Below are 27216 nucleotides of genomic sequence, written 5' to 3' on the forward strand. Positions count from 1 at the left end.
TGCCGATGCATTGGATGCCGGTTAATCAAGCTTTTACTGCGAGTGGAATGCACCAAACCACTTTAAGCATTATCTACCTGGGCCACTTTACCAAACCTTGTCCTGTGCAATTCCGTCAAAACCAAGGTCAATTGCAACCTTACCTCTGTCAGAGTTGCCATCTAGTAGCATAGCAGATTCCAGCTGCTTCTTTATGTTATGTATGAATCCAACGTCTCTGTTATTATTGATTTCTGGTGGAAGTGTTGTAAAGTACAGTATTAGGTTTTTGTATAGTTGAATCATGATGGTTATCATTAAGGAGACATAAAACCATCTCTTCAGATTTTTTTTTTTTTTTTTTCTTACACACCTCTATGTGATTACATATATAAGGGATTGGTTACGTTAGGTCAGGATAAGTTTGGTTAGGTTAGGATAAATAAGTTTGGGTTATTATGAAAAATTTGATTACATTAGGTTTGAATAGATAGGAAGTACAATATGGAAGTTTGGTTCCTGTAGGCTGTGTCTCTCCACCCAGTTACCCGGGGCACCATAGTAAGCTCCCTGTCACCCCATTGTTTGGTTATATGGCTACCACCCAGCATTGTAAGTGGTTTTCTTGGGGTACAGGAAATCATTCGACTTGTCACTCAGTGTAGAGCTACCTGAAGAGGAAAGAAGAGTGCAGTAAAAAAAAGTGACAGGAAGAATGGCACAAATAGGAAGAGAGGAAGGTAGACACAGGAAAAGAACATGATAAAGGTTGAAGGAAGAAGTGGTTAGTACTACACTAAGTGAGTGAATGCTGGTCACAACCACCAATCACCAGGGACAAGTGGGTTTGGGAGCCATATCAACCCATTACCCCCAGGTAGGAAGCTGCTGCCAGTATAAATGAACCTAACATTAGTGTCCATAGCTCAGCATCATGCATAATTATTTCTACTGGAGTGTGGTGTCATAAATAAATTCTCCAGTTAGAAAACATACTCCTGGTCATAAAGTTTTGAACATTAGTTCATTGGAGCTGTCCTGGACTTTGATCATAGTTGTTACTGAGATGAGATCTTCTTTTTTTTTTTTTTTTAAAGCCACTTCAGCTTCATTGAGCTGTTACTGATTGCTTTTTCAAGTTTTGATTTTTTTTAAATTACAGTGAATTCTCAGCTATCCATTGTAATTCAGCCAAACCCTACGCCAAGTAAAGTGAAATGCCGGATATTGCATAGCACCCTCCCAGTGGCTCAACATTCAGCGTTGAGCTAGATCTTGTGTAACTCTCTGTCTCGACCCTCTATCCTAAAAACTTTCCCATGAGTAAAAGATTAAAACAAGGCATGAAATACAATAAAATAATGATACAGTACAGTAATACAGCAATATAATGCCAGTTGGCTACCACTTGAGGGCCGGTTGATACACCTCAGTGCAGGATATTCCATAGAACTGTTGGTTGCATCCTGTTTCAGCACCGGATGTTGTATAATTTTGCTGGATATTGCTTTAATAGAGCCCAGCCAGCAGTGCTGGCTATTGCAATGACGGATAATTGAGAATTTACTGTACAGTACAGTAATACGTCAATATACGATTCCCCTAGATGCAATACCCCAGCTTAACAATGGGGGTAGAAATACCACCATATCCCGCCTAACAATGGCCAAACCCCGGTTTAATGATGGGTTTTGATATTTTAAAACCAATTTTGATGATATTTTAGTCTAAAATTGTGTGTTTAGGTTGATTTATAAACTTTTTAGACTTAAATAAATGTATTTTAGCTATAGGTGGGGTGACCACTATCATTTTGGGGTACAGTTTATTAAGCTTGATTTTTTCCAGACTTGTGTTTGACAATTTTCAGATTTTATTTGTTGGTTTTAGTGAGTTATTTACAGGTGTTAGGCTTAGGTTAGCTTCCTTGACAGCTGTTAGGCCATTTAGATTGCCTTTAAACCTGTTTTTGGGCTCATCCGGGTGGGTTTTGGACTTGGTTTTTGGGGAAACCCAAGGCTGGTAAACAGTCCACATTGAAATACATGTTAAAAGTACCCTGATATACGATACCTCGCCTAATGATGGGGTTTTACCTAACCAATTACATCTGTTGTGAAGGGGGATTTGCCAGTTAGGTAGTTTCGTACCTTCCAGACGTTTCTGGTACCGTATGTTTCAGTGCGAGTCATCAGAGTTGCCAGTTTGCCTGGTGTTTGTAAGCGTAATTATTTTGTAAGTTGAACATTCATTTATTTTTATGCTCTTTTTCTTTATAATGTTTTATTTAAGTGATTGCTTGTTACATTATGTAATTTAAGTTCGTATAGTAAATGATTTAGAGTGTTATGTAATGTGAGACAACTCTAGCATGTTTTGATGTCTCCTAGTTGGTAACTGTTGTTACTAGGGGCTGATGCAAGACCAGCACGTCCGAGAATGTTTGAGAAGTAGGTCTTTGTAGAACAATGAAAGCTTATATAAGATGGGGTAGAGATTATTACAAGTTTAGTCAGGTTTCAGGTCAGTTTGAGTGAAGATCAGTCGGTTTTGGTGTAGTGTCAGTGCAGTGCTGTTAGTGAAGTTTGGGAAGAGTTGCTTTGCAATCATTAAGTGTAATTACCGTCAGTGAAGATTGTACTGTATATTTTTGGTACTTGTGAAAACAGTGGCAAACAGTGACAGGTTATTGAAGTTTGTAAAACAGTGGAATTTGAGAAGACAGTGAAGTGTATTAAGTGTAATTACTGTCAGTGAAGATTATTTTCAGTGTCAGGACTACATATTATAATTACAAATCATAATAGATAGATAGATAAATAGATAGATAGACAGCCCTCTGCGAGCCTGGGAAAAGGAAATGAGTTTGCAAGTTACACTGAGGAAAGCTGACGACAGCGGCCAGTAAGGAGATGATGCAGTTAGCTGTCAGCAGTCCTCTCGTGAACAAAGACCTAGTAACCATACACACACATATACACACATACTCACACACAGGCTTCTTAAACTTTCCATCCACGAGGAACACACGTGATACGTCTCCTGTTTCACCAGAATTTAGGAAAGAAAGCTTGGAAGGAGACAGGCCTTAGAAGAGACAGGTCACAGTGAGAAGGGCTTGGCAATTTGAGAGAGAGAGAGACAGAGAGATAGATAGCGGGACGGGACTCTATACTTACGCTCTGTGTGAGAGACTTGTTAATATTTCCAAGACAAATAAAAATAGTCCCATACTATTCTTTACCTCTCCTGTCACTACATGACAAATGGGAAGCTACTCCAAGATATAAAAACCGCTCGTCCATAAATCTAAAATATATATATAACTTTACCACAAAGGAACCTACACAGTCTTTTATGACATTTAGTCTTTATGACATTTGGTAGCAGCGAACGTATACGAACCTCGTCTACGAATCAACATTGAATTCCTACAAAATATCAAGATTGAAAACAAAAAGAATAACTCTCACAACCAGCAACATCAGCTCCTGACAGTATTCTCTCCAACCAGCCCCCTCCGTCTCCCCGATCATCATGCCGATGCAGAGGTGAAAGAGGTCACACGATGCCTTGCAAGTAGTTTAACAAAATATTGATACGATCTTGCAATGTCTACGACGAACCAGCGAATCTACGGACATCGTCTCCGAATTAAAAGCAAATTTCTACAAAAGCAAGCGAGACTCTACAAGATTAGCTTCAGTTCTACAGTGAATCCCGACAAAATACAGCCTACAATGCAAATAGTCTACAAGTCTACGAAACAACTCTATAATCTTCACTTAACTTCAAGCAGCAACAAGAAGAATATAAAACAAAGCAAGTAAAGAAGAGGAAACACCGAAGCAACAAGCACACAAGCCCCCACCACTCCCTCCCGCCTATGCTGACCCAGAGGTCAAGACACGCAGCAAAACACCAAGTCCATATTCACAACTCGTCTTACTCACCCGTCTTCACTCAAGTTACTCATCGCTACTCATTCACTCACCACAGCTACCAGTGTGGGAAGCCGACGTCACCATGTCCTGAGATGACATCACAACGCGAGTCTGCCATGCCAAGCAACGTGTGACTGACACCAGGCACTTCTCACCCACTACTCATTATTCACATAGCTCCTACTCATACTCATTTATTTTCACAGTTAAGTTGGAAATTCGACGTTCTATGCTGAGGTTTGCCTGGGACAGCCGTTAACCACCACAAATACCAGGCCATGGAATTTCCTGAGTAATATCGTCCATCAACACACCACTAGAATTATCAAGAGATCTTCAATCAAACCTGTATTTTTCTTCCGAGATCGACTTTTGTATCGACACACCTCTACGATCTGTATCAAGTGGGTAAAATTATACTTGCTCATTTCTTCTCAGTGCCAAAATTAGCTATATTCAACTTATTTACTCATCTATTTTGCTAGGACATAAATAAACAAGAGGCGTATTTCATAACACCATATCTTAATGACAGGAATATTTTCGCCACCACCCACGTTAATACCAGATGACACACAAATTGCCACAACATCAGACTCACAATTAAGAGGCAGCCCACCCCTTGTACAAACCTCACCACACACTAAAGATAAAGAAACAAATACGGGAGTTTCAGATGATGAGTGGGAAACCCCCTCAGACATAGAGAGTGTGGACTTTGCCGCTGCCTTGCATACGTATGCCAATATACTTAACAGGGTTCACCGGTCCGGTGACATCAGTACTTGTGTAATATGTGAAGTGTTAGCAAGCATTAAATGTACTAACTATGAAGTGTTGTTAAACATTAAGTGTAACTGCAATTGGTAAAGTGTGAATAGCTCCAGTGCTTGTGAGAACAGTGAAGTTGGAAAGCATTAAGTGGAATTATTTGGAAAATAAAGACAGTGAACTTTAAGAAGCCAGTGTTCATTTTTGCCTCAGCTGATCTTGTTTACTGCACACCTAAAGGCTGACGTAAGAACAACTCACTGGACAACGTCCTTCCTGTACTGTACTACCGTTGTTGGAGCCTGTGGCAGTGTGAGGACTGGGACGTAACACATCGTTAAACTGGGGTATGCCTCATGTATTTTTTTAACATGTTATTGGTGCATTTGCCAAGAAAATTAAGCATTGTTTACATTCACAATGGCACTGTAAATGGATGGGTGCCATTACTGTATACCGGTACAGTATGCCATTTTAATGCTGATGTAGCCAAATGTATACTATGTATAGATGGATTATCTCCATAGCCTACTCAAAAATGCATTTCCTCACATCTTCAGAAATATTCTAAATCAGTTAAGAGGTATGTGAGAGTTTTTAGAAATATTTGAGAATTGTAAAATTGGTCACCCATCTTGTTCATATTTTTTTAGTTAGTTGTTTTCTGGGGAGGGGCAATAACCTTCTGCCAACCCACTTATTGTCATGTAGGGAACATGTGTTGGTTGGTTATAAGGTTACCACCCAGCGTTGTAAATGCTTTCCTGGTTTATAGGAAATCATTAGGAGAAACACACGGGTGGTTTGGCCATGTGGAGAGGATGGAGAGTGAGAGACTGATGAGGAGAGTGTATGTGAGTGAGGTGGAGGGGGGGAGAGGGAAGGGAAGGTCAAGGATGAGATGGAGTGGAGAGGTATATGAGAGAGGGGGGTGTGAGTTGCGAGCAGGGCAATGAAATGGGAGGGGACAAGGTGACATGGAGGCGATTTGTTTGTGGCCACCCCTTACGGGATTAAGGCGTCTGGCAATAGATAGATATATAGATAGATAGTTTCCCATCTTGCAACCATATAGGCTGCCTAAGTGAAATATGAGGTAAATTTCTAGTTTCATCCCATGTTCAATTTTATCTTGAAAAATTTAGGTATTTCCATGGCTTTTTATGTTATTCATGCAGCATTTAGTATGTAGAGGGAGTTTGGGAGTTTGACTTCCGAATAGCTACCCTTAAGAATCCTTAAAATAAACCACTCACCATGTAGCATTCCTTTAAAAAAAAATGCATTTATCAGTATGACAAAGGATTTTTTTTTTTTTTTTTTTTTTTTTTTTTTAAAGGTTCATTGAAATGTAACCTTTATTTTTTTTTTTTAGTCAGAAAATAGCTAATAACCATTACAAGGACACAGCAGTTTGGTTGCAGCCTATCAGTGGTGTTCATCACAGTGTGAAGTTGTTGTTGCTCTGCCCCAGTTTGTCTGACTGAGCAGACCAATCAACCACAAGCAAACATCCTCCTTCCTGTTTCAGACTGCCTCATTAGGGTTCGAACAGGGTCCTTCCACATGGTGGGATTCAGGGAAAATGAAGGAGACAAAACTCTCAGAAGGATGATTTGTGTATAGGAGATATGTATGAGTAGTAGTCTCAGCCTGAACTTCAACTGTGTGGTAAATGTGGTTGTGTTCCCCACCTGGAAGTGTTAAGGCCAGCTTCCAAGCCTTGGCCCCACATCACCCCCATGGTACCCTTAGTACCTTTCGGGTCAGCGTTAACCTTCCACCTATTACCTTTTGTGGTGCTTAACAGATGCAACACCTTACCTAAGAGTGAGTTGGCCTGCAGTCCTAACAGACCCAGGTTCAAATCCTGCTGGGGCAGGGAACAGTTTAAGGATTTGAATTTCATAAATATCAGACTTTACTGATCTACCAGAAGAACCGCCGGCATGTCGTAAAGATACCCCCGCTAATACCAATACACCAGTCCTGTATGAGACAGTCCTAGCATGTATTCAGTATGGACGGTGGGTGTTAGTGCCGAAGTGGTGACATGTAGAGGTGTACAGTACGTAGGAGGACTACTGGGCCTTGAAAGCAGGCTGTGAAGCCTATGCCCAGAGTCAGTCACCAAAAAAAAAAAAAAAAAAAAAAAAAAAAGTAAGAGTGACCTGAGACAGTGCAGGGCAGAGGCATCCATCATCCTTGAGCCGAACACCTGCTTTGCCCTCATACCCCAGCATTGTGAAGTAAAATCAAGTTTCAGAGTTCATAATATTGTCCCCCAAAATATGAAGATTTTTATTTACAGCACCTTAACCCGCCGCGTGCTGGCTATTTTTAGCCCTCTGGGTAACCCCAGTGCCAGCCATTTTTCGACCTTTTTTTTTTTTTTTTTTTTTTTTTTTTTTTTTTTTTTGCTAAAATGATAGGGTTTTGATGTGGAAACAACAAATTTCGCCATTAAAATGCTCACTGAGGCTCGAAAATGAATTTTATTGAGTCCTGCATACTCATGTACAGGTATAGCCGCTCTCTCGTGCTCACCACGTACGTGAGAGAAAGCCATTTTCTGTGTAAGGTATACTCAGGTATTTATGCTGGGAAGGTATAGCAATGTTCAGTACACCTTTCTGATCACTATTACTTCAGCATCTATCAAAATTTGTGTGTCTTTCTCATTGTGAATGCATTATCTTACATTTACTTGAAGATAGGTACAACCTGACTTCATTATGTACAGTCCTGGCACTTACAAGAAGGTATTTACAACTTGACTTCACTATATAGTACTGACACTTACAAGAAAATATTTACAACTTACACTTACATGAAAATGCCTTCACTATGCACAGCACTGGGTGAGGCACACAGGCAGAGTGAGGCAGTGCGAGTGTGAGGGGGGGAACGAGTGAGTGTATGGCCTTGACAGACTGGGGGATGGTAGAGGAACAGTTACCTTACATGCCTGCCAGTTTTTACCCGCGAATCTTGAAAAATGCGGTCACAGTGAAGTTTTTTATTTTAGACAGTTATAAAACGGCACTGGCACTGGCCGCAGCATTATGTCAGACTGTTTTAAAACAGCACTGGCCCGCGGCGGGTTAATTTTGTGGTATGAATTCTACTACCAGATGCCACAATCTCGTAAGGGGTGGCCATTTGACTTTGAGTTAGTTGTTTTACGGGGAGGGGCACTAACCCTCCACCAACCCACTTGTTGACACGTAGGGAACATGTATGGTTTGGTTATATGGTTACCACCCAGCGTTGTAAATGGTTTCTTGGTTTACAGGAAACCATTTGGCTTGTCACTCAATGTAAAGCCACCTGTAAAGGAAAGAAAAGCAATAAGAAGTGACGGGAAAGATGGGAGAAATAGGAAGAGAGGAGGGCAGGCATAGAAAAAGAATGATAAAGGCTAAGGAAGGAGTAGGCAGCACTACATCAAGTGAGTGGATGATGGTCGCCACCACCTACCACAGTAGTTAATGGTATCAAACTCCTGCAATATGATAATTACTGAATACTGTAGTTAAAATTAATTACAACCATATTCTGTTGACTGGCAAAAAATTAAGTATCTTTCAGGTCGATGTTAACCTTCCACCTACTGTACTATCATTTGGCTGGCCTAATAGGTGCCACATTTTGCCCAAGAATGACCTGAGACAATGCAGGGCAGGTGCTTCCTTCTTCCCTGAGCCAAACACATGCTTTGGCCTCATACCCAAGCATTGTAAAATAGAATCAAGTTGCAAAATTCATAATATTTTCCTAAAACTTGTGATGATTTTTAGTCACAGGAACTTCAGTTTGTAGTATGAATTAATTTTATGAAAATTCCTGCAGTATGGTGACTTAACACATCCATTTAGGGTGTTTTTTTTTAGCTAGATGTTCCACACACAGGGGTTTTGAGATATAAAAAGAGAATCGTTTTCATAAAATATTCCACACAAAAAAATAGACCATAATTTCATGAGTAAAATGATATCTAACATAATATTAAAAAAATAAAAATAAAAAAGATAGGCCTAATTACCTGTGTGGTGAGCCATCAAAACCTGTGGTGTTGGAGCTCCTCCACTGCCAGATGTACGCCATTAGGTATAATGATAAAGCTTTTTTTTTTATTATTATTATTATTATTTTTTTTTTAACACTTTCATTTTCAGTCTCACTTTCATCTGACAGGATAATCTAAGTCATCAGACATCGCTTCCATCAGATCCAAGTAAGCTGCCATGGCAGCAAAACATCTCGTGCCGTACGCCCCAACGTACCCCTGATACATGATGAAAATAATAGACAGTAAAATACTCCTTAGGTGGTGGCGACAATCATCCACTCACTTGATGTAGTGCTGCCTACTTCTTCCTTAGCCTTTATCATTCTTTTTCTGTGCCTGCCCTCCTCTCTTCCTATTTCTCCCATCTTTCCTGTCACTACTTAATGCTTTTCTTTCCGTTACAGGTGGCTTTACATTGAGTGACAAGCCAAATGGTTTCCTGTAAGCCAAGAAACCATTTACAATGCTGGGTGGTAACCATATAACCAAACCATATGTGCTCCTTACATGTCAAGCGGGTTGGTGGAGGGTTAGTGCCCCTCCCTGTAAAACAAATAACTCAGAGTCAAATGGCCATCCCGTACGGGATTATGGTGTCTGGCAATAGATAGAAAATACTCCTTCTGTGATGGCAACACCTCAGTCTTGCCACCTCTGTTACTGAACCACTATTGGGCCCCCAGCACTGGTGCGCAAATGTAAAAAGTCCAGAACACGTATATGTGCCATCTGATGGCTACAGACATTTCGTTAGTGGCATGTCAACATTAATGAGGGGGGGGGGAAACATGCCAGGTATCCCCGAAGGGCTAAGGCGTTGCCCCTGGGTAGAGGACTTTTGGACTGGAGCGTGTAGCATTTTATGACCGGATGCCCTTCCTGATGTCTACCAATGACCCTTGGGTGGATTTGATCCTCCGACCCTTCGGTCAGAACGGAGCGCTGTATCCCACTGAGCCACGGTGTTTTTTTTTTTTTTTTGGTCAACATCCCACCCGATGGGAAAGCATGAATTACTGAATACTGTAGTTAAAATTAATTACCTTATTCTGTTGATTGGCAAAAAGTTAATTAACACTACTGACCCAGCCTTGTAAAGCAAGCACAGTATATGTATGTGAGCCAGGATTGGTCTCAGTGCATCTATCTTTGTGGATTAAGGGAGACTGACAGGTCACAGTAGCTGCAGATTGCGCAGGTCTCCAGGGGTGTTGCTTTGTTCTGTTACTAAGGCTCCATCTTTCATCAGGGGAATCAGAAGGGAGTTGAGGGGAGATTTAATTATCATTATTTTCCACCTTCCAGATATATCAGGGTCTAAGAAAGAAATCTGGGAGGAATAGTAAAGATTGTGAATGATGATTGAAGTGTTTGCTAGCTCCAAAAAGTATCACACAGGATGGATATGATGATATCCTGAATGATCAGTATAGCTTGTGATCACAGAAGAAGAAGAATCTGGTATCATCTGAGTATGAATACGATAGCAATACTGGTTAGGACATGTCACAGGCAAGCAGTATATTACATTCCCATGAGAAAATGGTTTAGCAGCACAGCAGCCGTTGTCCTTAGTGTCAGATTGGCTTGTGTGATGTGTGCATTGATCATACCATTTGGATCAAATGTACACATACCAATGAAAACAAGTTTCCATGATAGTTTCTTGTTGGTGATGAACAGGCCTGAAGTGATATACATTGCAGGTGAAGGCTGAATGGAATACTAGTATGTCGACGTTGTGGTGTAGGAGTGAACTTAAGAAGAGCAGTGTGATGCAGGGTAGGTCATGTGGAATATACAGTATTGACAGTTGTAAAGTTGCTTCCCCCCCCCCCCAATGGACAACGACACAATGATCCTGCCCTGTTATCCAGGTTTTTTTTTTTTTTTTTTTTTTTTTTTTTTTTTTTAATAATAATAATAAGAATGTCTTGTTTTGTGAGAATCAGTTGTGTGGAGTAATTAACTGCGTTGTGATGTGACCAACATTACAGATAGGGCTGAGATGTTCATGCACTTTTTGTTTGGTATTGATATAACAGAGGCAGGAGATGACTACATCATAGTGTAACAATATTAACTCTTGTCTTTAGGAAGATAGAATATCAGAGATGTATTGCTAAGACTTGTTTTAGCCATTCTTAGTTTTTGCAGTTGCAGTCATTCAGTGCTTATGAAGAATTATTAAGTGACAGCGCCAAAGTGTACCACAGCAAGCAAAATTTACATTTCGTGAGGTACTGTACTGAGGAGGAATAACGGATCATTTAATCCTAATTATTTCCTTTCGTCTTTCAGAAAATGAATAACAGCCACAGAAGACAAAACAGCCGGGGCCGTTCAACGGTTTTAAAGGTGGGTACCAATATACTTTGTCATAAAAAGAGTGACTGCCAAGGTTATAGTAACCCCTTGGGGGTGTTGGTGCCCAAGGCTAGCTTACCATAGACCAAAATTTTGGAGTGTAGGACACCAGTCCATGCATGTAGCAGCTTTTTATATGATGTAAAATCTCCAGTCACTAGCAGGAAATTTAACCCTTGTGTAGTGTACCACACTGTCAGATGATCCATCCATCCATCCATCATCTAATCCTACTTTGCCCCATGAGGAGCGTAGGAGCCCGGGGCTAGGCAGTTGGTCCTGACATTTAAGATGAGAGTGACCAGCCTCACTCATCCCTGAGTGGCATTACGTGAGCAATAAACCCCAACCATCCCTTGGATATAAACCTTCACTGGCTCTATCCAATTGGAGCACAATAATTACCTACTAAACCACCAGGCGCCAAAATTTGGTTATATGGTTACCACCCAGCGTAGTAAATAGTTTCCTGGTGTACAGGAAACCATTTGGCTTGTCACTTAGTGTAGAGTCACCCTCAGGCAGAAGGAAGAGGAAAGAATGAAGGAATGATAGACAGAAGAGGGAGTGTAAAGTCACCCGTAGGCAGAAGGACGAGGAAAGAATGAAAGAAAGAAAGATAGAAGAAGAAGGAAGGAAAGAAGGATGGAGGAGAGGACCACACTGTCAGATGATAATATACAGTATATGATTATGCAGACAATCTAATTCCACATTGTGTGCATCTAGCAGTCATAAACCATTACCATACTCCATCCATCCATACCCAGTGCTTTATTGCATCATCTGGAGCATAGGGACCAGGGTTTGTGCTATGAAGGCCAGATTTTAAGGCAAGATGACTATGTGTTTGCTCCCTTTCATCATTATTGGAGCAGTTGACCCCAATTACCCCAAAGACTTTGACCCATAATGCCCATCTCTGGTTGAAGCATTTTAACCCATTAGACCACCAGACATCAGTTTGTTTATGTTGTTGTTGTCACCCAGTGTAACAGTGTAAGTGGTTTTCTGGGTTACAGAAAACGACTTGGCCTGTCACTCATTGTAGTCATGAAAGATAGCACTAGATTGAATGGGTGGAGAGTGGGCACCTCCTTTTTTTTTTTTTTTTTTTTTTTTTTTTTTTTTTTTTTTAAAGATATTGAAAAGAGTTTGTTGAAACACAGCCAGCATTTACACCACAGCAGATTCAGCAAACCATCATAAAAGAGCAACATAAGATGAAATTTTAAATATTTGTTAAAAGTGTCTTGGATCCTTTGCTGTAAAATGTCACCCAGAAATGCATAATTTTTCATGGTCATTTTACCACACCCCATACTTTTCTATGAAGATTGTTATCTCCATACTAGTCATGCAAAACCATGCAGGAACCCCATATCTACCAGACTATCTTGTTTTCTATGCATATAACATGGTACTCTTGTACAGCTCATCCTCCAGATTACTTTGTGTAATCTTTTAGTCCTTGTCTTCAAAGAGGTTGTATGGTCAAAATAATGGAATGGTCATGACACTAGATCATCACTTTAATAGTGGTGGTCTTTACTGAATTTTTTTACAAATATAATACAAAGCTCTCATTTCCACTGTATCATCATGATCATCTCCAATTCCTTGCATCTTCAAGAGATCATACTGACAGGGGATGGCTGTGACAGATCAGTTTCTAGACTGTTCTGTCCATACATGCATCTTTAACTGCTTTGTTCACCCATTTTGATTTTCCATCTCTTAAAAAGTTTTCCATTCCCTTACACCACATTCAGTGATTTTCAATATATTGTACAAAATAAGGCGTCATTTAGCAGGTTAATATGAACACAGTTGTACGACCACCTGAGCTTGTTGAGCTAGCATTTTTTTTTTTTTTTTTTTTTCCCTCTTGGTTCTCATAGATTTAAATCCAGTGGACTGCAGAAATCAGGCAGCTTCAGTTTGGCATTTCTCAAGATCTTTTGTTGATGTTATAATAAAAGACTGCCTTCATTGCAAGAAGGTACATAAGTTGAGGAAATGATTAGGTGTTAGTGGCAGCATTATAATAAGGGCATGGTTATACCTGTTGATCTATGTACATGATTGTATAGTGAGTGAAAACATGCAGATCACTTTATGTGCCAGATGATAAAAAATAGCTTTTTTATAAAATTAGTTCAGAGCTCAGTAGAGTGTGGTAAAATTAATACCAAAAGACAAGAGCCTAGGTTTTAGGGAGACCCGGCTGGTTGCTGCCATTAACCTTTACCCAGAATCATAATTGATTCATAAGATACATACCACAGAACTGTATACAGTCAGGCCTCACCATATGTTTGTTCTGTGTGTGATAAATCGCTAGAATGATGAACTAAAAGTTATGCCCAGTTTTGCTGTAATGATGGCAAAATGATCATGAATTCACTAGAAAGATAATTCTGGTGGCCATGTATGGTAATCCTATGTGTACATAGTGCTTCCTACACAAGGGCACAGTCAACTGTTTATAACAAGCTAGCTGCCCAAAGTTTACATTCACTGTGATCATCTCCCTTTCGTTCCATTTTGTGCATGCAAGGCCATTGAAACATCATTGCTATCACCAAATAACAGTGCAAGTTTTAACAAATAGTACAGTGCATGGTAGTAAGTGAAGTGATAACTTTAGTGTGAAATACTGAAACTTGTGACTTGGAAGTTATGTCTCCTGTGTTGACATCGTGCTTCCTAAGCAAACAGAGTCAGCTATTTGAGTCAGGGTAGCTGCTCAGTGTTTAAATTTGTTGTGATTTGAGTGTAAAGTGGAGGGACTGTAAGAAAATGTTCTGGAAAGAGGTGAAAATAGTAAGACAGGGTGGAAGTGAAGTTAGCAGGGGAGTGAAAGATAAAAATGGTAGATTACTAGTGGAGAAGGGAGAAAAAGTGAGCAGATGGAGAGAACACTTTAATGAATTGTTGAACATAGAGGATGGAAGTAATGCGAGTATAAGTGGCTGGGAAATGGCTGGGAGAAGGAGGGAGGTGAGAAGACAGGAAGAAATCAGTAGGATAGAAGTTGTGGAAGCAATGAAGAAAGTTAAATCGGGGAAAGCCCCAGGAATTGATGGAGTGTGTGGTGAAATGCTGAAGCATGGGGGAGAGATAGTAGTAGAATGGATGTGGAAGATGTGCAGATTGGCCTTGGAGGAAGGAAGAGTCCCGGAGGATTGGAAGTCAGGTATAATTATTCCCTTGTACAAAGGAAAAGGGGAAAAAGAAGTGTGTGGTAATCATAGGGGCATTTGTCTTCTTAGTATAATAGGAAAAGTGTATGGTAGGATACTTATTGACAGAGTTAGAGAAAGAACAGAGAAATTAGTTGGAGAAGAACAGGGAAGCTTTAGGAAGGGAAGAGGTTGTGTAGATCAGATATTCATTCATAGATCTTTAGTGGAAAAGTTTCTAGAGAAGGGAAAGAAGTTGTATGCGGCTTTCATGGATTTGGAGAAAGCATATGACAGTGTGGATAGACAAGGATTGTGGAAAGTATTAAGAATATATGGAGTAGATGGGAAGTTGTTGAATGCTGTGAAGAGTATGTATGATGGTGCGAAGGCTGCAGTGCGTGTGGATGGTGAACTAAGTGAATTTTTCTCATTGAAAGTTGGGTTGAAACAGGGATGTGTCATGTCTCCATGGTTGTTCAATCTGTACATGGATGGGGTAATAAAAGAGGTACAAGGTAGGGTAGTGGATGTTGGAGTGGCCCTGGTGAGAGAGGATAGTGTTTGGAAACTCCCTGTACTGTTGTTTGCAAATGATACTGTGTTGTTGAGTGAAGACGAAGGGGAGCTGCAAGGCTTGGTGGATGAGTTTGGGAGAGTGTGTAAGAAACGGAGTCTAAAGGTGAATGTAGGGAAGAGTAAAGTGATGGTCTTTGAGAGAGGTGAAGTCAGTGAATGTACAGCGAGATTGGATGGTGAGGAATTGGAAAATGTGAGTACGTTTAAGTACTTGGATAGTGTGATGAGTAAGGATGGAGGTTTGGAGGGTGAAGTGCTTGAAAGGGTACAGCAGGGAAGAAAGGTTGCTGGTTCTTTGAAAGCAGTGATAAGAAACCGGGAAGTGAGCATGGAAGTGAAAAAGTTACTACATGACAGTATTGTGATACCAACTCTAACGTACGGAAGTGAAGCTTGGACGTTGTTGGAAGGACACAAGTCAAGAGTGAGAGCAGTGGAAATGAGTTATTTAAGAGGAGCCTGTGGAGTCACATGGAGAGACAGGCTGACGAATGAGGATATAAAGGAGCATTGTGGTGTGGATGTGGAAGTGATAGGAAGCATTATGAAACACACTGAGGTGGTTTGGCCATGTGGAGAGGATGGAGGGTGAAAGACTGACGAAGAGAGTGTATGTGAGTGAGGTGGAGGGGGGAAGAGGGAGGGGGAGGCCGAGGATGAGATAGAGGGATGGGGTGGAGAGGTATATGAGAGAGGGGGGTGTGAGTTGGGAGCAGGGCAGTGAAATGGCGGGGGACAGGGCGACTTGGAGGCGATTTGTTTATGGCCACCCCAAACGGGATTGAGGCGTCTGGCAATAGATAGATAGATAGATAGTCTCCTTTTCATTTCATTTTGTGCATGTAAGGCCACTGAAACATCATTACAGTCACCAGATAACAGTGCAAGGTCATAACAGTGTGTGATATTATGTGAAGTGATACTTTTCTTCTTTTTTTTTTTTTTATACTGAAACTTGTGACTTAGAAATCGCATCTGGCAAGGATGCTGCCCCTAGTGGAAAACATGGTGCTACTGAAGGCACGAAGGGCAAGCTTAACCCCTACGTGCCGATTGATGTGTATAACTATTAGGATTTTGGGCGTGGATCAATGCCGGTTGATGCGTATAGCCGCAAGCATCTTGCCGCCACCCTTTGAACTTTAACTTATCCATTCTCATCGATGGGACCACTTGGAGATGTGGAGATAATTTTATTTGAAAGAGGAAGAGTTGGTGAGTCTTACGTATCTCTAACTTTTTCTCTGGCTGTTATAGTTTGGCAGATATTAGGATTTGAAGTAGCGGTAGTTTTTTCCATCACGGATATCCCCCATAGGGAGGAGCTTGCGACATCGGAAAACCCCTGGCGTGTAGGGGTTAAAAGTTTTGTTTTTTAGGTTGCATGGCCGTAGGCTCCTTCCCTATCCCCTTTGAACTCATGTTATATTGGCCTTGCTATATAATGGGTTTTCACTTGACATAACTTCATTGTATAGCGAGGGGTGACTGTAAAACTCATACGTTAATAAAACAGACTGATATGTTGACTTTTCCAAATAACCTCAGGTTCTCCTGAATGTAGTCTGCTAGTCCTTGGGGCGTCTGTCATTGGTAGACAAACAGGGGTTTTAGCTTGAGATCTCTCTCTGGCTTCAAACCAGGGAGGAGGAGGAGGCAGTCCTGGCTACCTTAAAGACAGTCACACACATAATGATGTAGGTTTTTCGAGAGATATATTTCCAAATTGCCCTGTTTCACTAAAGTTGGGGACCTGTTTGGAGAGTATCCCTCTTCCCCAGTGATTGCTTTCAGCTGGACAGGGAAGGCCTTCATTGCCGTGTGAACTCTAGCAGTCTCCCTTTGCAGGGTCACATGTCAAAGGCCAGCCCGAACCTTAATACACTCAAACCACCCTGTACTGGCCTTGAAATGCTCCTTAACCTCCACCTCCCTCGTCTTGAAATCCTTTCACGGACCATGCCTTTTTCCAGACAAAGCTGTGCTGCATGGGCTGCCTCGCTTGGTTAAGTTCATTAACCCAGATCACTAGAAGACTCTTCATCTCCTCCAGAATGGGATCTTTAGCCTTTGTTAAACATTTAAGATTCAGGATGGGCACATTCTGCACTGAAGCTAGAACAGCCTTGGATTTTTTAAATTACAGTAGAGACCGTGGATTGGGGCAGCATAAGGACTTCTGCAGTCTTTTTTTCCCCATGTCCATCCGTATGGTGCTTAACAATGTTGAGGTTAACATCAGTCCTTTTAGGCTTCCCCTTGGCACACTGTGTAGCACAGTGTCTTACACTGGGGTTGGCACTCTTACGTGACATGTTTTTCAAGTCACAAGTTTCAGTATTTCACACAAAAAGTTTTCTTCTCATTTACTGTCACACACTACAGTATTCATTGCACACTTACAGGGAGGAGACTGCAGCACCAGCCGATCAGGGTGGTACTCCCAAGGGAAATGAGAATTCTGGTGATAGGAAGAGCTGGAGCTTCTGTTTCACTAGCTACCGAACAGTCCCACTTTGCTGACCTTTTCAGTGTGACACTAACATGGAGAGTTGACCAACATACTCTCCCAAACACTTCCTCTGTCTCATACACTAGACCACATGCGCTTTACATAGCACCTAACATACTCTACTGTGTCACAGGGTTGACACTATTAAGGGCATGCAGCCAGAAAGCTTTGTCCCTGCTACCTAGTGGTGGACCTTTTGAGGGGAGGTGTGATGAGGGCTCTGCCAGCGTAGATCGTGAGGCTGGGGCGAGATGGGGCTCGAACCTGTGCCAGAGGGTACGGCGCATTACGGTTCCCAGGCTACCGCTTCCGACCAATGGAGAGGGGCCCAAACCTGGGAGTAGTGCCCCAGGAGGCTACCCTATCAATGGGAATATAATGGTGGGGCAGTTACAGTGCCAAGGCGCACTTGGAGGGCGTCTCTGTAGCTGGCCTGGCAGGGTGCCCCGAGGCCACTACCACAGCCACTGGTCAAGGCAGGTGGGCTAGGGGTCCCAGATCTGTTGCCTGGGCCTGGGACTGTGCAGTGGGTGGGGCCTATGGCATGTCTCTCCTCCTCTTATTTTACTGATTGTGACCAAGTAAAAGTATGTAATTCAAAGCAAGCCTGAGGACATTAAATCACCCAGGGGGATCGGAGTTGCTTCGTGCAATGTGGGAAGTTTGAGTGGTAGAGCAGGGGAAGTGGTTGAGGTAATGAGTAAGAGGTGGGCAGATGTGGGATGTATACAAGATCAGTATAGGGGTGGATCAGTCAGAAAGATGCCTGGGAGGGATTGTTGCTATAAATTGTTTTGGCAGGATAGAATAGATGGATATGGGGGTGTGGGTGTGTTGGTTAGGGAGAAATGGTTGGAATATGTCATGAATGTAATGAGAGTAAGTGATAGGTTCATAGTAGTGAAAATTTTGTTCATTGGGATGATGTTTGCAGTTGTATTGGCATATGCTCCACAGGCAGGCTTGGATGAGGTAGAGAAGGCTAGATTTTGGGATGACTTATTATGTATAGTAAGTGGTATGGGGAATGATGAGATTAGTATGACGGGGGGATTTAAGTGGTCATGTAAGTGAAGCAGCCCAAGGATATGAAGGAGCACATGGGTGATGTGCATATGGTACAAGAAATGAGGAAAGGGAGAGGATACCCAAGTTTGAGGAGGCAATGAACATGATTGTGTGCAACACACATTTTAGGAAAAGAGAAAGTATGTTGATCACATACACGTCTGGGGTAAACAGCAGCCAGATAGACTATTTCCTGGTCAGGTGGGCTGATAGGAGGTTGGTTCGTTCGTTCGTTTTTCGTTTTCGTTCGTTTTTAAAGGCTCCAACATGCTTGCATGTGTCGGCCTTGGTCACCCAATGGCGGCTCTCCACGCTGCACGATCCATTGCAGCCTCCCTGTTCAGTCCCTTAACCCTAAGGTCACACTTAATGACCTCGTCCCATGTCTTTCTCGGTCTACCCCTCATAACCCCACCCCCAATATTAACACTTCTCACCTTCCTCACCCAACTATCATCCCCCATCCTCTCCACATGGTGAGGGATGATAAAGTTATTGGGAGCGAGAAGTGTGTGCAACAACACAAGTTACTGAAATATGACATGGTGCTTCACCCCTTAACCACGGGGCATCACTTTCGTGACGCTTGGGAGCAAGGGATCATACCGCGGGGCGTCACTTTTGTGATTCTGTGTTATTTGAATTCACCCGGGCTTTCAAGTGGTGGCTTGTATCATCTATCAGTACTGCCAATGTCCAACACTAGTCAGGTTCTAATGTCATCTGTACTCCCATCCATTGTTGACAATTTAGCCATTTCTCCCTGTTCTTGACTCCCCACCCTACCCCCCCTCCATTACCCTATCCTCTCGCCCGCCCGGCCATGCTACGCTAAGTAAATCTTCCCTGGAATTTTTCACTGATTTCATCCATTGAAATAAGCCCTATGCCCTATTCTTATACCAAATAATATATACAAGAAAGAAATAAGGTAAGTGAGAGTGCCATACACCTAGAATTGGCTAATTATCACTTGACAACACCTCACGTGCACTCGTTTGCTAATTTTCGCTCTTTATTTCCCCTTGAAATATGCTGTATAATCTATTTTCATAATAAAAATATATATAAGAAAGGAAGGGAGAAGCAAGTGATATTTACATTCACCTGGAACTACCTAATTATTGCAGGCCACCACACTGTATTCTACGCTAAGTAAATCTTCCCTGGAATTTTCCACTGATTTCATCCATTGAAATAAGCCCTATGCCCTATTCTTATACCAAATAATATATACAAAAAAGAAATAAGGTAAGTGATAGTGCCATACACCTGGAATTGGCTAATTACCACCTGACAACACCTCACGTGCACTCGTTCGCTAATTTTCGCTGTTTATTTCCCCGAAATATGCCGTATAATCTATTTTCGTAATAAATATACATAAAAGGAGGGAAGGGAGAAGCCTAAGTGATATTTACATTCACCTGGAACTACCTAATTTGTATTGTCTAGATTTCCTGCCAATCATTTCACTGCTATATATTAGCAGCTGTCAAGAGACTGACGTTGGCAGTAATGCATTTCCCTAGGTAGGCCACCCCGGCCCACCCCTATCAGTTCACTGTCATCTTCCAATGTGAAGGTACGTCTGTTTGCTCCTGCTAACTTCAGCCACTTATCACCCCCATGCAAAGGGCCCTGTGACCTTTACCTCCTACTAAACCTCGTGTGGAAAGAGGTAAAGGGCTGACAATTGATAAAAGAGTGACTGCGATCTTTCTGTTGAGTAAAACAGTGCAAGTGGAATTGTAAATAATGTGTAAACAGCAAGTGAAAGTAATGAATGTAAATATACGTGAACAGTGGAAAATAGTTTTATAAGTTACTTCAAGTGACAGTGCATAACACAGTGTAAATAAAATAGAAATGTAAATAACGTAAATGAAATAGAGAACGTAAATAGAAATGTAAATGAGTAGTATTATAAGAATACGAGCATATACCCTAGGAGTAATGAAAGTGAAAGTTTCACTCTAGCATGTATGAATACTATGAGTTATGAGAGTGAAGGTGAAAGTGACATTCACTCTCAATGCTAGTACAGTATACAGGACGAGAAAGTGAATGCTACGTATTTTACTGAAAGAAATTGAATCCCTACAGTGACAATAAACTACTATTACTGAAGGAAACTTATGGATAAAGACTGTAGATATATATAAGTGTTATATAGTAACAGAAATATAAACTGTGAGTGCTTTTATGAATAATAGACAACACTAGCGGCGAACGATCGGAAGTGGGATGGTCATACACCCTCGTAATTTTCATTGTTTTCACAGTGTTTCTTTTGGGGAGCATGGATTCCAAACCATTTGAGAATCATAGATCAGTGTTTCTAGTGATAATATCAGGCTGTGGTAATCATATTACGAGTTGTCGGGAAGTGTAAAGTGGAGACTTCGTTACCCAACTTCAGAGGTCTCCACAAGTCCTACGGTACTCGACAAAGGCTCAACAAACACCAAAGGAGAAAGCTGAAGGTATGTGCCATAAGTATATTTGATTTTAATATTCTAGGACTAATAACTGATTTTGGGCAAATATTTTTAGAGAGTCTGTCGGAGCGCGAATATGCCCGCGGGAGCTGCAAGTCAAAGCAAAACAAGCCCGTGGCTTAAGGATTAAGGAATAGGTGATAAAAAAGAGGACCTTTGCACCCAGGAGGAAAATATGGAAGCTGAAAAACCAAGCAGTAAGAGATGCCTTCTATAGTGAAATGAAGAGAGTGATAGTTGAACAGGGAGACGTTGACAGAAGTGTTAATGAACAGTACAAAGCCCTCAAGACCAACCTCTTGAGATTTACTGATTCACTCTGTGGATAGACAAGAGGCTCACCAAGACATAAAGTGACTTGGTGGTGGGATGAGGGTGTAGAAAATGCAGTTAACAAGGAAAGAAGTCTTTTCCAGGAATGGAAAAAGAGTGGTAACAAAGAGGAATACTGGGCTGCCAAGCGTTGGGCTAGAAAAGAAGTTTACAGGGTGAAGTCTGAGTCACAGAGACTTTTACTTGATAACCTAAATTGTGTGGAAGGGAGGAATTTGATTTTTAAGGTGGCAGATCAAATGAAGACGGAGAACAGGGATATCAAAAGTGAGCAGTGTCTGAAGAATGGTGAAGGTAGGGTTGTTGTGAACAGTGGGGATATGAAAGATGCATGGAGAGAGCATTACAGCCAGTTGTTGAATGAGGAGTTTGACTGGGATAGGAAAGGTTTGGATCCAGCAGATCCGGTGTTTGGCCCTTGGCCTGTGATTGACGTTGCAACTGTGAACAGGGCAATAGGCAGGATTCAGGTGAGGAAGGCAGTAGGTGTGTCTGGGTTGACTGCTGAAATGTTGAAAGCCTCAGGAGATGTAGGAGTGAGGTTAGTCACTGATCAGATAAAAACGATTATATATGAGTGTGTTTTCCCAGATGATTGGCTGAAAAGTGTAATTGTAAATGTGTACAAGGGAAAGGGTGATGGCCTGGAAAGGCAAAATTATAGAGGCATAAAGCTTTTAGACTAGATAATGAAGGTAATGGAGTGAGTTCTAAAAGGTGTAATTAGAGATAGAGTGAATATTGATGAGATCCAGTTTAGGTTTGTGCCAGGCAAAAGGACCGCTGATGCCATAATCATTGTTCGACAGCTTCAGGAAAAATATGTAGGAAAGAAAAGAGAACTGTACTTTGTTTTTGTTGATTTGGAGAAGGCCTTTGACAGAATCCCTAGAGGGGAGGTAAAGTGGGCAGTGAGAAAGCGTGGGATTGAGGAATGGGCAGGTTAGGGTGGTAATAACCATGTATGCGGGTGCTCACACCCAGGTAAGGATGAATGGAGACTTGAGTGATGAGTTTTCCATGAATGTTGGTGTGCATCAGGGGTCAGTCTTGAGCCCCTTGTTGTGTATCACGGTACAGTACTTGAAGCCCTCTCACGTGACTTCAGAAATGGACGCCCATGGGAGATATGTATGCTGATGATTAGGTATTGGTTGCAGAGAATGAAAGGGAGGTGGAGGAAAGATTTAGGAAGAGATGGTATGGGGCACTAGGGCTCAAGAGTAAATGCAGATAAAACAAAAGTAATGGTATCAAGGGCTGGTGGCTGTACTGTCAAAGAAGAGAGAGAGTGACCATATGTGATTTGTCGCAAGGGCGTGGGAAGTAATTCCATCTTGTGCATTGTTTGTGATAAGTGGTTGCATAAGAGATGTAGTGGTATTAGGGGTAGACCGTGAGATAATGGTGATTTCATTCGTGAAGTGTGTTGGAGAGAGCACGTGGATGTTGCCAGGCGTGAAAGGATTTAACTTGCTGGTGAGTCTCATGAGTTTGTGGAAGTTTTGTTATTTGGAAGACATGTCATGTGCTGGGGGGGGGGGGTAGGAGCTTGCTTTGTGACTAGAGTGAGGAGTGGTTGGAAGAAGTTCAGGGAGCTGTTGCCTCTCCTGACATTGAGAGGGCTCTCCCTCCGTGCTAAGGGATCTTTGTATGCAACATGTGTTGGGAATGTATGCTGTATGGTAGTGAGACCTGGGCAGTAAAGGATGAGAATATTCACAGGCTCAAAGGTACAGAAATGTTAGTGATTAAGTGGATGTGCAGTGCATCCTTGAGTGCAAGGTCTGGGAGGGCTAGGTTTATGATGGAAGAGTAGAGAGGTAGGATGAGACTGAAGTGTATTGGTGTTGTGATGAGGAGAGGTAGATTGAGATGGTTTGGGCATGTGGAGAGGAGTGGGGATGATAATTGGGTGCAGAAAATGAGAAGTGTTAACGCTGGTGGTATGGCAGACGAGGTCACTGAGTGTGACCTCAGGGTAAAGGAACTGAACAGGGAAGCTGCCAGTAATCGAACAGCATGGAGAGCTGCCATTAGGTGACCAAGGTTGATGCATGCAAGCATGGTGAAGCCTTCAAAAGTGAAAATGAAAACAAACTTTCCCTGTCTTTTGTGAAAACAGTGGTGCATCAGTGGCCTTACACACGTAAGGTAGTTCTGTAACACACAGCGCAAGGGAGACTATCACATCAGTGGGACATGTAAGCAAGTAAGCAAGGAGACAAAACATGAGGATTTGAATGGGGTGGCAGGAAGGAGGACACATGCACAGTGGCCTTAGAAGAGGGTTATATGCATGTAAACATGGGGCAGTGATCTTGGCTCAAATGTATGACTGTCAGCTTGCACAGGTGGTAGTGCATCCACACAGGATCATCATGTGTAGCCATCACAAAAATCATATAAGCAATTTTCACAATCAGTAAACTGAAATTGGGTACAGTGCAGTCTTGTTATATGACACCTCGTTGTTTGATAAATCGCTACAACGATAACTAAAAAGTTATGCCCCATCAAGGTACAGCATTAAAAAATTAATTGTAATTTTACTAGAACAATATCTTTGGCAGCTGCCTCTGAGAATCTTGCACGGAGACAGTGACGCACACAAGCTAAAATGGTCCCCAGTGTTTACAATGGCTGTGATCATTGCCTTGCGCTGTACTTTGTGCATGAAATGACACCGAAACACCATTGTTATCACCAAATAACAGTGCTTGTGCTTAACAAATAGTTCAGTGTGCAATATTAAGTGAAATGATATATTTTGTGTGTGAAATACTGAAACTTGTGACTTGGAAATTGTATCAGCCTTACATAACCATCATCCCTTTTTTAGGGCTCAGCTCTTGCATGAAAGGCCACAGAAACATTAATGTAATTGTCAAATAACAGTGCATGTGCTTAACAAAGAGTGGAGTATGCAAAATTAAGTGTATTTTTTATTTATTTATTATTTATTTATTTTTATTTATTTTTTTAAGTACTGAAACTTGTGACTTGGAAATAGTGTCAACCTAATGTGACCATCATCCCTTTCTTCGGCCTCTACATAGCTGCCTGAGCCAAGATGCCCGTCAAGTGTTTATATCGGCCATGATTGTTGCCTTTCATTTTCTTTTTCTGCATGAAAGACCAATGGAACACCATTGTTATCACCAGATAACTGTGCAAGTGCTTAACAAATAGTGAAGTGTGCAATATTAAATAAGGTGATACAAACTGTATGTGAAATACTGGACTGAAACTTGTGACTTGGAAATTGTGTCAACCTTACGTAACCATCAGTCCCTCTTTTGGGCCTCTGCTGATCAGAGTCAAGATGCCTGCCCAGTGATTGGCTGTGATCATTGCCTTTTGTTTTGTGCATGAAAGGCCACCAGTAACACCAATGCAATTGCCATGTAACAGTGCAGGTACTTAACAGATTGTGCGGTGTGATATTAAGTAAAGTGATACCGTATCCTTTTTGTGGAGTGGTCGTCCAGGCCCTCCAACTCTCCCCCTTTGTGGAGGGAGGGGGGGACCCTTGGTGATGACTTGTTCTGGCATAGGACAAACTTTAGTGGGGTGGGAAAGTGTTTTTAGGTCATTTTGGGTGTCGTAGTCGAGGTCACCCTCCCTAACCCGATTGAACGCATGTTATATTGACCGTGTTATGTGATAATTTGTTATGCAATAGGTCCTCACTTGACGCAACGCTATCACATATTAAGGCTGCACTGTGTAAGTTTCCATCAGTCATTATACAGTAGTGATTGATTGCATACCAGATGATAGTATATTGGGTTGTTAATGATCGTAGCCAATCACCTACTTTTGGCTACTCATTTCCATTTACAGTATGTATCTGGCTCTCACTTTTAATAACACAATATTCCTACTGTCTGTAGCTCCCTCCATAGAAGATAATAAATTGTTTACCTTGTGTAAACATGCATGTAGGCAACACTAGCCTGTCTCCTTTGTGTTAGGTATGCATATCTGGTTGCCTGCTTTTGGCTTCACTCCATCTACACATTTCACTCTTGCCTTTAGTCAGTGACAATACTCTTAGTGCCTGCAGCTGAAAAAAGTATTCAGTGCAGATGAGACAGGCCTCTGGTGGAATGGTAAGTTTAAAGGAAATAAATTTTTAGTAATTAAAATCACATTAACATAACATATGAATGGTTGCATAAGAATTAGAGAGGTATAATATAAATAATAGTTAAATTGTGCATGTGTATCTTTCTATTAGTGGTAGGTGGTGGCAACTATCATCCACTCACTTGATGTAGTGCTGCCTACTTCTTCCTTATCCTTTATCATTCTTTTTCTGTGCCTGCCCTCCTCCCTTCCTGTTTCTCCCATTTTTCCTACCACTTCTTATTGCTTTTCTTTCCTTTACAGGTGGCTTTACATTGAGTGACAAGCCAAATAGTTTCTTGTAAGCCAAGAAACCATTTACAATGCTGGGTGGTGACCATATAACCAAACCAATTGTGCATCCTACACGTCAACAAGTGGGTTGGTGGAGGGTTAGTGCCCCTCCCCGTAAGACAAGTAACTCAAAGTCAAATGGCCACCCCTTACGGTATTGTGGCGTCTGGCAATAGATAGATAGAGTGTCTTTCTGTCTGTGTGTTTGTTTCATTTGCGAGAACGGTGATAGATAGTGACCAAATTCATTTTGCATTATGTCGAGGTAATTACAGGGAGTGTTAGAAAAATATCAAACAAAAATTTTGGTGATCGTGCAGGACACAACAGCCCAGACTTGTTGGAAATTGCGACATGGGACAATATGCTTCCCCCCCCCCCCAGAATTGGGTCATTGTGGGCTCAATAATGGTATGGATACAATGATATTTGCAAACTGTTATGAAAGGGTTATTAGTCCCACAAATTTCTGCGGGCAAGCATTAGTGAATATATAAAAGCATCCATTGGAAAATCAATATCAATGGGATTTTGCTTATCAAGAGCATCGTAGGAATGTAATCACGATGAATACAGTAAAGCCTCGCTATAATGGACTAATTAGGGCCCAAGTCATTCCGAGAAAAGCAAAATTGTGATAAAAGTGACAGCCAGACTTCCCAATGCTAACCCAGACTTTTTCCAATATTCTGTAGTATATCAGACATTGGTCCAAATCGCACCAATGGTTTCTAACCTGTTTTCACTACCATTGCAGTACTGTACTGTATCATACATTCACTGCAGTAATCAAATGGTATAATAGAGAAAGCGTGCGCATAACGTGCCATCCTATAGCGCGAAACTCACATAACATAGGAGGCAAAATTTGATGTCCAAATATAGTCACAATGCGAAAATGATAGACATTACGCAAGAAGTGGAAGCTGCCCATTTTTTTAAAACATCATACTATGTGTTGACGATAGACATAATGCTGCCAGAGGTCCCAGATTATGGTTCAAACAGTCATGATTCTGCAAACTTGGGTCATAATGCAGTGGGAACAGACACAGCATGGCCAGTGATAGTCATAGTGCGGGTTGCATCAGCCTGTGACTTACTGCTATCACATGTCTGCGTGGGGTGACGTCACGGTCCACTGAACTTTCCTGCCCCAGTTGAACCTACCCTCTCCCCTTGCACTGGCTGCACATGTGCTGTGTGTGATCTTTGCTCTTGTTTGTTTTTTTGGCCATGGAACCCCAGTCCACCTCTCCCCATCAAGCCCACAACCTCTACCATTCAAGGTGAGGAATCTTCCAGTGTTTGTATGTAATGAAGTCATTATTAGGTAGGTAAATGTCCTGGAATAAAAAACTGAAAATTGCCCCCAAAAGTGAACTTGGGGCTGGCTTAGGTACCATGAAACCCTTTAACAAGTAAACATATGGCCATATAACATGGAAATCTCATAAAGCGGGAGCTTCAGAGTACAGTA

The 27216-nt window shown here is 41.6% G+C and overlaps 1 protein-coding gene across 1 annotated transcript in view; it reads left to right on the top strand.

The window, feature by feature from the left end:
• Positions 1-27216, top strand: part of LOC145405843 (ras-related protein Rab-9A-like) — an 85462-nt gene that overhangs the window by 4295 nt on the left and 53951 nt on the right. The window contains exon 2 of the mRNA XM_080277090.1: positions 11068-11124. Within this exon, the coding sequence (XP_080133216.1) occupies positions 11071-11124 (54 nt within the window). The 5' untranslated portion in view covers positions 11068-11070. The remainder of the gene's footprint in view (positions 1-11067; positions 11125-27216) is intronic.

Source organism: Coenobita brevimanus, chromosome 68 (assembly GCF_032717465.1).
Source record: "Coenobita brevimanus isolate Jiangsu-jjx chromosome 68, ASM3271746v2, whole genome shotgun sequence".
In the NCBI taxonomy this organism is placed as follows: Eukaryota; Metazoa; Arthropoda; class Malacostraca; order Decapoda; family Coenobitidae; genus Coenobita; species Coenobita brevimanus.